This window comes from Cryptomeria japonica, chromosome 1 (assembly GCF_030272615.1).
Source record: "Cryptomeria japonica chromosome 1, Sugi_1.0, whole genome shotgun sequence".
Lineage (NCBI taxonomy): Eukaryota > Viridiplantae > Streptophyta > Pinopsida > Cupressales > Cupressaceae > Cryptomeria > Cryptomeria japonica.
In genome coordinates, this window is record NC_081405.1 from 348,405,975 (window position 1) to 348,422,249 (window position 16,275).

Here is a 16,275-nt window from a genome sequence, read left to right on the forward strand (position 1 = left end):
ACTGTGGCTGACTTGTTCTTTAAATAGGGTTACAACCAATGAAAAAGAGAGTTTGGGTCTCATTATTTTTATCGCTATAAAATCATGTTGGCTTTCCTTAGTTCTAGCCATATTCAAAAAACAGCTCGGCCCTAATTCTATGACAAGGATAAAAAAACATATTCTTTTAAATTTTTGTAGGAGTGCAACATTTAGCTTTGTCTAGGCATCATGGAACATTCTTGGGCCATAGGAGAACCTTAGAATCCCTAGTTTAAAGAATTGGTGCCTATCCATTGGGCAAAAAGTGAAGCCTATTTCCTAACACCAAAACAAATGACTTACCTAACCTAAACAAGAACAACAATGACAGCAAACACAACACAAAAAATGGAAACACATACTACAAGTTGAATATGTATGATATCTACTAACTGAAGGGAGAAAAACAAGAATAGATCACTGAAACCATTTACATGTTTGGAAAAGTAGCAACCCCTCGTTTTGAGTGGGGAATCAATCCATGGTAGCATGCACCCTTGAATCCAACTTTTGCTGCTAAGCAAGAAGATTGTGCCATGGACGATGATGGATCCAATGACTTCCTTTTTGCATATGAAGGGTATTTCAACGAACTTGCATAGCACCAAACTAAATCAGATCACTCAAATAACAAATTGTATGGATGGTGATTGCTAAAGGAATGAAGACTTTTTATCATTGTAATAGAATTGCGGCTGGTGAGCTGCTGCAATACCAAATGAGGTGGCCTGCTTTTATAGGGCTAAAACTAACGAGGTTCGATCTGTCTTTTGTTTAAAAACAGAGCCATGTTTCTGTATTTATGTGGTTGAACTTCATGTTGTTTATCATTCCATCTGCTTAAGTCATATAAATAATTGCCTGTAGGCAGTCATGGAGGAGTTGTGAGTGTTTAGAATCTAGTTGGAAAACATTCAAGGACTAGCATCTAGATGGCTTTAGCAATAAATTTGATCAGATGGATCTGGTTAGGAAGGAGATGTTATGGAAATTAGGCATAAACATGCCACAAAGGAATGGCTAGCATATTCAAGTGACAAAGTCTCCCATATCAGGTCACTAGTAGACAAGCAATCAGGTTTTAATAATGAGTTATCAGGATCTCATGAAGGGTCTTCATGAGACATCTGACAAGAGACGATCTTTCTTTTTGAAGAATATGTTGTTTTCTATCATGATGGATGAGAAGACATCTATCCAAGCACATCTTATGAAGATCAAGGACATCCATAACTAGCTGGAAGCTATTGGCCGAAAGATGGGGGAATAGGATATTGTAGCGATCACGCTAAAAAGCCTTCCCCGATCCTACGAGCATGTCATTGATACGCTCAATATCTCTTCTACTAGTGTCGATATGAAGTTTCTTGATCTCTGCAACAAGCTTCTGTAGTAGGATCGACGGAAGCCACAATTTGGAAGCAACACTAGTTCGTCCACTGAACAGGCCTTCACAGCTCAAGCTTTAGATACGAATAAGGGTAAAGTTTAGTCCTTCCAACAAATGGGACAAGGTCAACCTCAATAGTCTTCAAAGAAGAAAAGTGTACTGTGTAACTACTGTTACTAGTTTGGCCATATGAAGAAAGATTGTAGGAAATTGTTGGCATCTGTGCAATCTAACCAGGGAGGATCTCAGGAGCAGGTGCAGGCTCATTTTGCAGAACAACATTTTGAAGAGGAGTCAGCCTTCTATGCTTTTTGATAAGAAAATTGTCCTTCGGTTTTCATGATTTTTCTTTGAAAAATTGTCCGAGGGTTTTCACAATTTTTTTCCTGAAAAATTGTCTGAGGGTTTTCACGATATTTTCCTAGAAAAATTGTTTGTTGGTTTTTTTCAATTGTCATAAAAAATCATCTGTAATTCGTGAAGTTCACGTGAGATTTTGGTTATCTGGATTTATGATGGGTGTTCCTGTTGGCAACAACAATGAAGGAAAACTAAGAAGCCGGGGGGGGGTGGGGGGGGGTGAATCAGTTTTCGCCAGATTAAACAAATCAAGCACAATATCAGATCTGATCAACTGCAGCAAGAACAAAGATAAACACAATAACAACACGCATAACACCAAGATTTTGACGTGGAAAACCCGGTTAAGGGAAAAACCACGGTGGGAACCTACCCACAATAAGATGATACTCTGCAGTAGTATGTGTAAATATTACAGTGGAGAATGCACATGCATTCAGGCACACTGCCTAGAGCTCACTTCTCAAAATATGATAACCTGGAAGGGTACAACCCTCAGGGAAGGTTCACTACCTTATTAGAATATTTAATTATATTTTAGTCACTTATATTTAGTTCTTTTATAAATCGTCATTTAGCTTTTTAGCTTTTTAGTTCGTTAAGTGAAACTATTGCTTCTTTTAAAAGAACACATAGTTTTCTTTTTAGATTTTAGCGTTTTAGCTTTATTTAGCGTTTTAAGCTTTTTTAGCTTCATGTTGAAGTTTAATATTAACGGTTTGTTCTTTTTAGAATGTCGTCTTGTAATTCCTTGATATACGCTGTATATTCATAATTAATATTATTCAATTATTTTTCAGTAAATATAGCTATCCATGGCATACAAAATTACTATGCATAAATCCCAAGGCCTAACACTACAAAAGGCAACAATTGATATTGGTAAAATAGAGAGACAAGGACTAACACTCACAACTATATCAAGAGTGAAATCAATAAATACTCTTTGTATTCAATTAACATTCTCTTTTGAACACTACTCTAGAATGGAAAATTATCCATACACAATTATTAGAAAAAAAGAGTCGTCTCAGTTATAATTACTTTCACTAAAAACTGAGGTATGAAAATGTCAATCCAATCTCTTTCACATTAACTTTCAATTTAATTTTCTATTCCTCACTCGATAATATGTCTTTTTTTTTAATAATTAAACTACTAGAAGGGCCAATACCCATTTAATTAAAAAGCATAAACATAGTTTACATACTTCAGATTTGCATCATTAAAACAGAGTTTACTGCTCCACAGTCTCCATCCCTTCAAGTTTATAGATAATAACACAAACTATATCCCTTCTGACTACATAAACAGCTATCTAACAATCTATGATATAATGTTACAGGCAGTAACATTCTTGTTCTTGGTGGTATGCATGGGGATGTGCTTACTATATGAAGCTTGACAATGTTCTTATGCAGAATTTAATAGTAATATTAATATAGACTGCAATATGTATGACAGTCATAATTTCATGTATATTCATGATATACGAGAAGTTAGTATACTGATAGTCTAGCCCTTGATCTTTTGCTAATGCCTTCATAAGGATAGGTTGGTTTGTGTAGGGAGAGGTGGAGTAATTCTGTCACAAGACAGGTAAGTCCCAAGATGGGGTAAGGACATATATTTCTGAAGCCTCGAGGGAGAGTTCCAAGGTGGGCATGAACAGGTGTTCATGAAACCTTGAGGGGTCCTACATGTAGACTGTTTCCAAGGGCCCTACCACAATAATTCCACCATCCTTCGTCAGGGTTAGGGAAGAATTGAGGGCAAACCCTTAAAAATGATTAGTATTAATTGTATTATGAGGAACTAGACATTTTCCAATCTCAATAACTTAATTTAAGAGATAATAATTTTTAATAATTATTGGGAAACAAGTAGCCTTCTGGTAGGGAACATTACAAGTCCAGCCAAGTCTTATTACACTGCTTTCAAATGACAAACATAGAAAAAGCACATGCCTTAGTCGTCATTTGCAGAGTTTAAGGGAAAAGAGAAGGGAAAGCACCTCCAGGAAAGTTGTTTTCAAGACTTTACTAACGAAGCGACACAAAAATGGCACCTAGTAAGTAAAACATAGTCTTTTAAGTTACAAATACAAAATTGTAGTCACAATCATGACTAAACTAAGCAACAAAAATCACCAAAGACAATCATGGAGTTAGAAAACCTTTTAGATGGTTATATTGACTTTTTTGTGTCTTATTTCAAATGTCATCATTAAACTTTGTTGTTATCCACAATACTGCTGAATTCTACACAAACATGGCAAGCCTAGCTTGTCTTTTGCAATCAACAAGTTTGATTGAGTGAATGAGTGAAGGAAAGTCATATTTCCCTTCATTTTTTGCCCAAATCAAGAGGGACCTTCTCATGCTCATGAATTATGCAAACACTGCAAAAAAATTGTTTTCTATGAGTTGTATATCATAAATCATCAGTATTTTAGCTCTCTTTGTGGTTCAATTGATCTCATAGGATGACATATTTACAACTATTGATAAGAAAACAAGTCTAATAGGCTACATCTCATAGGCTAGGAAAAGTCTATAATGGCACTGAATTTCCATTCATTAATAACAGTTTTTTTTTTTCTCCCTTTTAATTTTTCGACCGATTCTTCGGCATGGAGAAAAGACATTTCATCTCAAATGTAAGAAACCTGTCTCATCGAGTAGTCAGTAGTGTTACATCTCATATTTCCTTTCTTACATATAGTCATGACAGGTCAAATTCTTCTAAATTGAAGTCTGCAAGCAATGTGTTTTTGATGAAATTCATATGAAATTTAATTCTTCTTCATTTTGCATGAATTGATATATATAATATGTAACGAAGGATTCTACTGTTATTTACTATTGTGTTAGTGAATTCATCACAGGGAACAAACATGCTTTCAAGACTTCTTCATGTGCGGAAGGCAGAAGCAAAGCAAGCAGTCATCACTGCAATTGACTTATTAGGTTATTTATTCTTACTATGCTGTCCCTTGACCTGAGAAAACTTTCACATGTAGTGTTTGGATTTTTTAATGCCTTCCTTCCTATATGCTCTGACTGTTTTTGATTTGTTGAATGCTTATTTCTGCCTACAATTAGAATTAATGTAAGTTAGCTTAGGTAAGGTGAATGAGCTTTGTTTATAAGGTCAAGATACTTCGAACTATTTTTAGAAAATATTGTAATCTAGTGACACATTCTTTTATGAGAATCATATTATTGGTACAAATCAGTTGTGTATTAAGGAACAGTCTTTGGCTATAACTAGGTTTTAGTTGATATTTTCTTTGAAAGAAAAACATATGATTATGATATACTAGTGCATAGAAGTTTTGTAGTTCATAGGTAAGTATCAGATACTTTTCTTTAATTATTTTGGGGCATTTGGTGTTCGATTTATTGATAAAATGCTGGTTTCAAAGGATTGCAGTAATGCATATTTTGTTGTCTTATATAATCGATTGTATTTGTTCCCCTTGAAAAGGCTCATTGTTCTCAATCAGTTATTTATTAGGGATGTTTACTCGCTCTTTTTGTTCAATTATCCATTTGATTTTTCATTGTAGAAGCTCTCCACTATATTCAATATTGTAGGGAACAAAAGGGCACTCTGTGTATTTGGCACAAGAAATAGGGAAACCATTATAATATGTTTTGAATTAAAAGTTGAACTGCTGATTATTAAGATATCCTAGAAGCTGTTAGATAATGATAGTTCTGATGTGACACTAAGGAGTTCCATTTATCTAGTCCTTAGTGGAGTTTTTGAGTTGCATAAATGTGACATTGTCATATTCCTGTTTGCATTCAGTCACCACTTTCATACCTACTGCTGTACTTTTTGGGGTTATAATCTGTGATGTGATATCCTGATTTCGATTCTCTATGTTAGTAAGAGCATTTCAGAGATTGTGCATGCTTAGATTAGTGAACCAAACATTGGAGATAAAACTGATTGTGTGCTGTGAGCTTATGCCCTTATATGGGAGCTACAGCCTCAAAATCAGACCTGTGATAACCATCTATAAATAAAGGCATGTCCCTGCAATTTTTCTGGCTGTCCCCATAGCGATCACATTATGGGGACATAGGGACACATCTGCAATGTCCCTGGGCCATCCACAACTGACTCTGCTGGTCTGATAATGCCCTAAATATTGGCACTCAGCCCCATCTTTTAAGAAATTGGAATCTGCAATTACTCAGCTGATCCAAAAAATATAAAAACTTGGCACTTGGTGAAAAAATTGGCAATAACTCAACAAATTTATTGAACACCAAAAAATGCAATATTTTCTAAAAATATGCTTTAAAAACACGCATATTACTAAGTTTATGAATCTAATACTGATTTCCTTCACATATAGATCAAATTAAAGTTCTATAGACTTCATACCAAAAATTATGAACTATCCATGGAAGAACTATCGACAGAAGCAGTAAATCATAGATCGATGGAATATCTTTACTGGATGTCCAAGCAGCACACAGATCCATTCACCATATGCAGTTGCAGGGATATCCGAAGTTTTGAACCCAATCCTGATTTAGTGTGAAGCTCCATCTATTAGAGTATGCTTCTTATCTTCAACATCGCAAACATAATTACTTCTAAAATATGTTTTTATTCATTTATTTTCATGGCAGACAATTTTTTTCTCTTATTGCACTCTCAATGCTCAGGAAAGAAACAAATTTTGTTATTTCTCCTAAAAATTTATCAAAAGTGAACCCATATATATTAATGCATGTGTGTGTGTGTGTGGATATGCACATTGCTAATGAAAACTCAATTGATGACAATGAAATTTTAATCCAGCTCTAGTGTTAAGTAATATGATTATATAATGGATATGATGAATGCCTTATATAAATAATTGAAATTTCCTATATTTTAAAGTTTTCCCTGTGTTTTAATTGCTGTCCCCTGCTATTTCACCAGAGAGATCTTCTGTCCTTGAAATGTGTCCTTTCATTTCCTGCCATCCTCGTTCTGGAAAGATCACAGAACATAGGTGATAACACATGTATGTCAAAGGCAAGGACTCATCAAAAAGTAAGAGAAGTTCGAAGATCAGCATGGTTGAAACACTGTCTGGATTTTGATTGATGGAATTCCTATTTCTGAAATCACAGTCCAGACACAATTAGCCCAACCTAACATTTAGAAGGATTACAAGGTAAATTCAATTATCAGGTGGGGTTTGGAGCTGATTGGAGGTACCTGGTGGAAGAAAAGATGTTTACTTAGCCAATTAAGATTGCCACATGAAGGAGAACTGTTAGAATAAGTAACAAAGCATATAAGAAACAAAAGATATCTGTAACTCTTCCTTGTTTTAAAACCAGCAAGGTTTGATGGAGATAAAAACAGAGACAACAAACTACCAAGTCAATCAAGGAAACTATTGGAAGCATAATGATGTTTTAGAATGAAAATTTGAGTCATTCTGTTTTCAAATTCCTTTAGAGGATGTGAAATCAAATAAAATAAAGATGCGGAAGGGAATTAAAGTATATTGAGACAGAAGTTTATAAAATAATTACCAGGCTTGAAACAGAAGGTAGCACTAATTAAAAAATATAATTGAAAAGTGAGGCCAAGGTTTGAGCAAAGATGAAAAATGACAAATATATTAAGGGTGCATGAGTTTTACAGGTAGCTGGTACATTATCATGCCCTCATTCTGTGTTTGCAAACAAAAACACAAGATTCAATGTCAGCAGATTAAGGAAAAGAGTTGAAATACCATTTTTTCAAGCCTATTGTCTGGTTTATCACAGGTTTGCATATTTTCTGTAGGGTTTCCAACACATTTCCATTCTCAAGAGTTGCCACAGGCCTCTACAAGCATACATATCAAGAATCCAAAACACAAAAATGTAAAAGTGTGTGCCATAATGCTTATTTTGCTGAAATGTTTAAATACTAAAATTGGTCAAAAGGGGCGATGCCCCTTGACCCCACCTTGGGGGCACTGCCCCCAAACCCCCATTGAAAAATATGGGGGGAAACTGCGTCGATAGAAGTAGGGAAAATTTAACCTCCGAGTCTATTGATATGCATATTGACAATGCGAATGAATTGAAATTCTGATTTATGAATGCATAATTGCATATTGTCTATTGAGTATTAACAATGTTGTATGTTCAGAATTTACATTCTAAAATGTTTTTAACTTTTCATAGTATCATACACATGCTATATCCATGTTTTATTGTTTTCATATGAATATTATGTATGTATGCATGCTTTATCCATGTTTTCATATGAACATTTAGAATTTTGAAATTTTCCTATATATTTTAAATTTTTCCTATATTTTATATAGCCGTCCCCTTTGCTGTCCCCTGCCGTCCCCAAATTTGGCAAAAAAAATTGTCATCCCAGAAACACGTCGCACCGTCCCCTGCCGTCCCCGTCCCGGAAACTCGGGGTAACGTAGGTTATAAGGTTTAGCCAAGGTTTTCAAACTTTAAAAAGTGTCCAAACTGAACTTTCAATGTGCCTTGAGGAGAATTAACCTAAAAACTGCAAAATACCAAAAAGGGGCATCAAGACTGCAGAAGTGCACCTAAATACAGTCTGCAATTTACAGCTGAAGAGTGCCATTTACAGGGTGAGAGTTGTCAAATCTAAATAAAGAAAGTATTTCCAATGCTAATGAATCTCAGGCATGGTTGAGAAAGGGAAAAGTAAAATACTTCAAAGATGAAGATAAAAGACTTGTCCTCTTGTACAATGCTGGGCAGGCTTCCATCATTTGGTCATGAGAACAAGGATTTTATTACAGGGTTTTTCCCAGCAGTTATGTTGCAAGGACATCAGCAATCCTCAGTGGAGTCAGTCATCACAAGAGCAAGAGATAGAAGTTTGATAGGACACTGAGAATTTATCACCATTCATTCAAAGTGCTTCAAAATTGATGGCTGATTTACACTATCACCTCATGGACTTCATTTGTTTCCTGTCATTTTTTGATATGTTTGAGATATTGGATAATACATTAATTGATGCTAAAAGGGAAACATTACAAGTCACTTTATGAAGGTGCTTTAATGAAATATTTTAAGCAGGAAATTAAAATCTCTCTTTAAGAAAGTTGCATAGGAAAATATAGAAAGAGGATTTAAGAGCTCATTTTCTCATGCTTGTTTATTTTTTCTCTTGTGGAATTTGAGCTTCTTGTTGGAGCAAGCCCTGGGACAAAAATCCTAATGGAATTGGTTTTGGTAGTGAGACGTCTATCCTAGCTGATTGCAGGTGGAATCACACAGGTTTCATGAAGGAGTTTAATGATTGAAGAATCAATAATTTCTGAAGTCTTGTAGGAGAGACAAATTATCAATTTATTTGCTAGAATTTATAGGAAAATATTGGTATGTCATTGTTCAAAGAGAAGGCATTTGTTAATGGGTGATTTCTAGAGTCAGTGAATTGGGCAAGTAGCAACCTTTGCATTGGCTGCCACACATCCCTACAACAAGGCATGAGGGTCACCTCTATTTCTGGGCGCCAAAGTTGACATTGCTGGGCACTAGGGGCAAATCTTGATAGGTGTTTTATTGTGAAGCTGGGTGGTCAAACACATAATGATAGGCATCACTATTGAGGGCAGATTTGGGTCAATTCGATTGTGATATGCTGGCTGCTGAATGTGAGTTTCTAGAGGTGTTGGCAGCCATTCTTGGCCTTTGTGGCATTTAGGAGCACCAATAACCCAGACGCAGACCTTATGAAGATAGCTGATAGTCCAGAGATAAGATATTGTTATTAAACTTTGTTTCCAGCCTCCTCAATTAGTGAATCTTGCTGGTTAATAACGTCAGACTTTGTATATGTTTAATCTCTGTAATCTACTCTTATTAGAGAAGTTTATTGCATAAAATATCAATGTTACCAGCTGTTCCAGTTAGTGTAATTATTTCTCATTTTGTTTATGTGAGTCCATTGCATTATAAATCCATCCAAACAAACCACACATAAACTTGCAAATCAGAAAACTACACAGGAGGATGAACACAAACTGTTTGACAAAATACTCATCTATTAAACATTGGGATAAGTGCAAATTTTTGGTTGTGAAACTGGACCGCATCTTTACATAATCCTTGCAATGTATTTTGATCTTTTATATGGATCTTCGTCATTTAACTCTTGTTTGCATTATTGGTTTACTTTATTGCCAGTTACATAGTTTGAATCGATACCTAAGTCATTGCAAATGCCATCATTCCATAATCCAGCTACCTTGTCACTCTTTCCAGTACCCTCTTGTTTAACTTTGGCTGAGGGTTCCTTACTTTATTTATAATAGTTTTTCACTTGAAGTGTTCTCCATTTCTTATGAATGGCAACTACTTTCAGTTTTCCTCTATTATTTAATTTTGTCCCCCATCCTTGTACCATTCCACTTTTCAGCATCTTATCACATAACTTTCAAGTTTCATGTTAGGAGTGATTAGCACCCTTGTTTGCATTTTCAACCTTTTTATCATCTTCCATTGTTGGGGTCTAGGCTCACCTTTTGACGTGATCTTGCAATTCTTCAACTATTCAAATTTGGACCCAAATTCTAGCCATGCCTCCACTTTGTTGCTAGTTGTGCATCCTTGGTTGGTAGTAGGCTAGTAGCTATATTAGCTAGCAAATCTACCTCTATCAATTTTAGAGTAATATGTTTAATCGTGTATTCCTCCAATGAGTCCTTTGCCATGCTTCTTGGAGGATGTTTACAAGCCTCCAATTTGGTGTTAGCTCTTTTCCTTATTGTCATGGAGTCTCCTTCAACCTTCACATACGAAAACCCATTCCTTTTATTTTTCTAGAGGCCAAGCACATAGGCTTGTGCTTCAACTTTGTTGTTTGTGCCATTTTGCATTTTTTCCATGGCTGTCCAAATTATCCTTCTTCAGTTCTAATTATGCAGCCATCTCCTAATGTTCTATAATTTCCTTTGGTTTCCCATGCAAAGTTCTTTTTTAACCCATCCATTCGGCAATGGTTGGGGATTTCCTCTTGTTTCATTTTCGTTGACCCCATAATCTATGGGACACTTCGGACTTCACCAATTTGCTAATATCTTTTTGGTGGATTGATCTTGAATCCTTGAGTTCACAACTTCTTTAATTGTTGCTTCTAATTCACTAGAAGAGAAAGGATCATTCATCTATTTGTTTTGAAAAATATGGCTGCAACATTCCTTCCAGATCTCCCAAATTAAGATAGGACACATTACCCATAAATGTATGAAAACTAAGACTTCTAGAATTCTTTACCATGATTTGAGGACCTAAATATCATTTGGCAATGCATGGTACCAGCCTAATTTGTCACAACCCTTGGAAAAATATGGAAGTGAAAATATAGTTAACCAGAAAATGCATCGTGATGATGGCACTTTGAGGTTCTATGTTGGGATAGAGTTAATAGTTGCAGCCACAAGCTTGCATATTGATTATGAGAGAGCTGATTCACATAGTCAAGCCTTGAGGGTGAGGTTCAAGTCATTCATTTCCATTAGCAGACTTGGTGAGATCAAGAGTCGCCATTTGGTCAAGGCCTTCTCCACCATGTTTTTCTCATTGCCTAGTCTTTCGACACCAAGCAATGGTGTACAAAACAAAGGATATGGAGTGGTTGACATGGCGCACAAGTGTTGACAAGAGGTGTCCACATTCATCAAGACATTTGTTGGACGATGGTTGTAAATGTTCAATAAACTTTTTTTGTGAATGTGTGTAATGTCCCCATTTTCACGAGCATCAGTTTTTGGAGGATTAGCCTAGCATTTGACCCTCGTAGGCTAATGGAGTTGTTCAGAGGGTCCTGTTTGGCAGTTCTGGTTGCCTTCTTCTTCATCAAAGCTCAGTTTGGTTCAGGATTGGCCTTCGTTTGACTATATTTAGTAAGGCACCTGGACAGGCCTCAGATGCAATGTCAATCTTCATGTTCAGTTGGGTTGGCAAATATTTGAGCATTTAATGAATTATTATCATAAAAGGGCACTTTAATGATAATTAAATTATATAAAATTATTAAAGTCACTTTATATTCAATGGGGCCATGACCCTTCATTTAAGTGACTTGAAGTGCAATTAATGAATTATATTTTGGAGGCCAAATATTAAAGTATTTTATAAAGTCAAATTATAAAGTGCATATGAGGAATAATATTAAGTGCCAATTTAAAGGGAGATATAAGTGATTATTAAAATATATTTTATATTATTTTATTTTGCACCAATTTATATTATTTTATTGTGCACCAATTGGAGGGAAAAGTAAATGAAATTGAAATGAAATTATCTGAGATGAAACCAAATACAATTGAATAATATAAAAAGCTTTGAAAAGTGAATTTGATTCTTTCTACGCTTGGTATTTTTACGAGTTTGTCTGAAAAGAGAAGAAACAAGGGTTTCCAGAATATTCAGTCTTGGAGAGTGTAGCTGCTTCATGATTTGGCTTCCTGAGGGTGTGAGAGATCATCTGAGGGTGACTGCACACAGTAGTCACAATTGAGCTTTATTGGTGAAAGATTTCAGAAGTTTACAAGGGTTTTAAGTGCAGATCAGCATTATTGAGGATAAATATCATTGAATATATTTATTGCTGGTTGTGCCTCCCCTCTTTGGCACGTGGGAAATATATTATGCAGATTGGAGGTGAAAGTCTTCAAGAGATCTCAAGGGTTTTGTTGTGACCATTTCACACATCGCCCCATCGCAAATGGGGACCCCCTCTTTTTGCTTGTTTTTCGCTCGTTTTCGCTTTCGTTTTTAGGGTTTTGTTAGTTAGTTAGTTGTCTGGATTTAGGGCCAAGCCTTAGGGTTTTGAATTTTGCCTTTTCAAGCCAAAATCCAGTCGTTTTTGAGAGCTTTTGAGCTTCCTTTTCTAGGATGCAAATTTTGAATGCAATGAATTCGCCAAAATGGTCTAATTTTCAATTGGAATGTTAATGCAGAGTTTAAATATGTCTAAGTGTTGACAGTCAATGTGAATTTTTGTCCGATTGAATATTTTGACCAAATTTTGACTTTTTTGAATTTTGATCCTGGGCATTGGAATTGATTTGTTTTCGCCTCGTGAAGTGTTAAAATGTGAAAAATCTTGTTATTTTGGCCTGTAGGAGCAAAATCGCTCCTGTCCCTCAGTGAAGGACGGGAGCTCATTTTCAAATATCTCATCATCCCTGCAGAGTCTAGGCAAATTTCAAGTTGGACGTGATGGAGAACGGCGAGATCTTTCCATTGAATATAAATTGAAGATTTTCATGAGCACAGAAATGCCTGCAGGAGGAAAATCGCTCCTGTCCCTCAGTGAAGGACCGGAGCTACAATTCAAATTTCGCCTTGTCCTTGCAAGATTTCGAAAACTTAATGATTTGAGGACGTCCAAGGGAAGATACTTTGCCAAATGAATATAATTTGAGATGCAAAAACGAAGGAGAATGACCTATATTGACCAAATCGCTCCTGTCCCTCTCCAAGGGACCAGGGCGAGGTACCTTGTAGCTCTCGTCCCTCTCCCAGGGACCAGAGCGATTTCCTTCATTATGCAAAATCCAGACAAGGGTCAAGGCAAGTTTACGTTCAAAAACAAGGGAAAACATGAGATAAATGCGTTGAATATAAATTGAAGATTTTTGGGACGTCCATAACGGTGTTAAATGCCTAGTTCGCTCCTGTCCCTCAGGAAGGGACCAGAGCGATTTTTGATATAATTGCTTTTCTTGCAAAGTTACAAACAATGTCAAGGCATGAACGAATAGAGTGAAGAAGGACGAGTCCGTTGAATATAAACTTGGAACCTGGCAAAGTGAAATGAAGACCACAAGAGCAAGTTCGCTCCTGTCCCTCTCCAAGGGACCAGGGCGATACAATGGTGATGATACTTCCTACGCAAGTTCAAGGTCGTTCCTCCGAAGTTCAAGGTCGACACAAGTCAAGACAAGGTGGCGAGGGACGTTTCAAGGCATTTTCAATCAAACACAAGCATCAAGGTCGTCACGTTGGAAGGATTTGCGCTCTAAGACCCCAGATCGCTCCTGTCCCTCTCCAAGGGACCAGGGCGATGAGGTACGTCCACTTCATTTTCAAATTTTTTGGCGCCAAATAAACCTTTTTAAATTCATTTTAACGCCAAAATTCGATAAGATTTAAAGTCCTATTTAATTGGCATTTAATATGGCGTTTTGCATTAATTAATTATTTTGCCTTGATTTAAAAAATCGAAATTTATTAATTAAAATAAAAGGCATTTAATTAATTAATGAATTAAATAATTAAAAGTCGAATAAGAACGCTCATGCATGTAAGTCGGCCTTGTTATTTTATTTAAAAATCGTTTGAAATTACTTTATTTTATCAAGTCGGCCTTGAGGGTGAATTGTGATGTGAGCGCTATATAAGGGGGGTAAAAACTATCATTTCTACATCATTATTTTACCTTCCTTCATGCGAATTGAAGAAAGCAAAGGTGGTGCGAAGTGTGCTTGAAGTGTGGAGTGCGAATTGCGTTGAAGACCAAAGGTGGTGCGAGTTTCATTCATACAAGGGTGGCGATTAGTTATCAAAAGGTGGTGCGAATTTGAAGACCACGTCAAAGGCGATACTTGAAGATCTCGTTCTCTCCAGAGGTGGCGAAGTCTATTTTGAGGGAATCATATTGAAGATTATCTTATACCTCAAATTTTGCCTAGGCGAATTTTGTTTTTGCATTCTAGAGTTAGCTCTCTATCGAGGTATGGCGATTTAATTATTATTGCTTTATTCATTCATCGTCATATTCCAAATTTTGTTGAGTTTTGATTCTTGAATTTCTCTTAGCTCAATCGTTGTTTTTTAGGAAATGATAACTCTAGAGACTTATCATGATGTTTCCTAAAAATTTATCTCTCTTATTTACGTTATTTATTGCAAAATCTATTTCTTATAATGAAATGTTGTGTAGGTATGGCGACCCCAAAGGCGGGAGCATCCACCAGTCGCTCGGCTCTCATGAAAGAAGATCAGAAGACTGAAGAAGTGGAGACCAAGATCGTGTCTAAATGGAGCAACATTGGAGATACAAACTTGGGGAACTTTAGCACGAAGAAGTTCCGAGAGGTCCCTTACATCGGCAAGCCATCACCTGTCGCCCGGAGAATAATAGAGAGTGGCATCATTAAGGCGGCCGGTTTTCCTCCAGCCATTCAGTGCCACGAGTTGATGATCGAGTGTGCCCGTCACTACAATCCACAGTCCAGGACAATTGTGTCCAATGAGGGAAACACTTTGGCGTACCTTTCAGAGGAAGCCATAAGTGAAGCCTTCCATCTTCCAGAGCACAGGGACATGATATACAAGAGCATTGAAGGAGCCAGATCAGTGTACGATGATGATCCAAATGCTTGCCTAAGCATAATTAACAAGAACTGGCTACTCAAGAGTCGTCCCCGTCTGAGCAAAGTACCGAACACACCACACAGGATTGATTTCCAGGAGGAGTACAGAGATTTGATTACCATGCTCAACAGAGTTACAGGAGCACCTCATGCCTTCTATTTTGAGAAATGGATGTTTTACTTCATCCAGGTGATTGTTCAAGGAAAGGGTACGATACATTGGGCTAGGATAATTAGCCATTGCTTAGACGTACAGTTGAGAAGACTCAGGGCTACTAAGTCCTTCCACATGAGTTCATACGTCATCTATGCCTTAATCAAGAGCGTTGAGTACGCAGGACTACCTCACAGAGGAGTGATTGGAAGAGGACCCGGCGAGGTCAGAGTTTGTGAATCCTATGCCTACTTGCATCATCCACCAGGGAAGAACTACAAGTTAGTCAATGATACTTTCACGATGAACATCACAAGGACGTTGCAAGGAGGGATTCACAACAGATTATCTCAGGATGCCCAGGAGTTCATCAAGAGGTACGGTGCTTGGTTCATTCAGTTTCCCAAGTTCACTTACATTAGAGTGCATGGATGTCCTTTACCTCCATACATGTTGCCAAGGTACCCGACAGACAGAATTGTGTTACTTGAAGTAACAAGGCAGTTGGCAGCATATATGAAGGCATTCAGACACAGACATCAGAATGGAGTTCAGGTACCTATTATTTTGGGTAATTCAGTTGAGGTATGTCCTAATGTCTTAGCCATGGATGACGCAGAGAAGGAGTTAGCCTTGTATCCTTTTTCATCTTTTGCTTGGAGGAATAGTTTTGATCCACATGGACATTTAGAGGAGACGGTCGGTAGAAGATTTAGACATGAGTACCAAATTGAAGATTTTATGATGAATCTCCTAGATGATCTCGAAGTGAAACGAAAGATACATTCTAGATTGCCTTTGGATTTCATCAGGAAATGTAAGATTTACAGAGTGGCCGACCAAGCTCAGGACAACGGCAGGCACATCCAATCCTCATATGATAGAGAAAGCAAAACAATAAGTTTGAATTGGAATGAGCCCGAGGCCGTGGATTTAGATGATTTGATGGCACCAGTC

The 16,275-nt window shown here is 36.8% G+C and overlaps 1 protein-coding gene across 11 annotated transcripts in view; it reads left to right on the forward strand.

Annotated features, from left to right (window-relative positions):
* The window catches only part of LOC131069149 (protein SHOOT GRAVITROPISM 6), a 381,540-nt gene that overhangs the window by 251,129 nt on the left and 114,136 nt on the right, over positions 1 to 16,275 (forward strand). For all 11 annotated transcript variants that reach the window (XM_058004502.2, XM_058004498.2, XM_058004497.2 and 8 more), the window contains one exon: positions 4,659 to 4,740. In XM_058004502.2, coding sequence (XP_057860485.2) covers positions 4,659 to 4,740 — 82 coding nt within the window. The remainder of the gene's footprint in view (positions 1 to 4,658; positions 4,741 to 16,275) is intronic.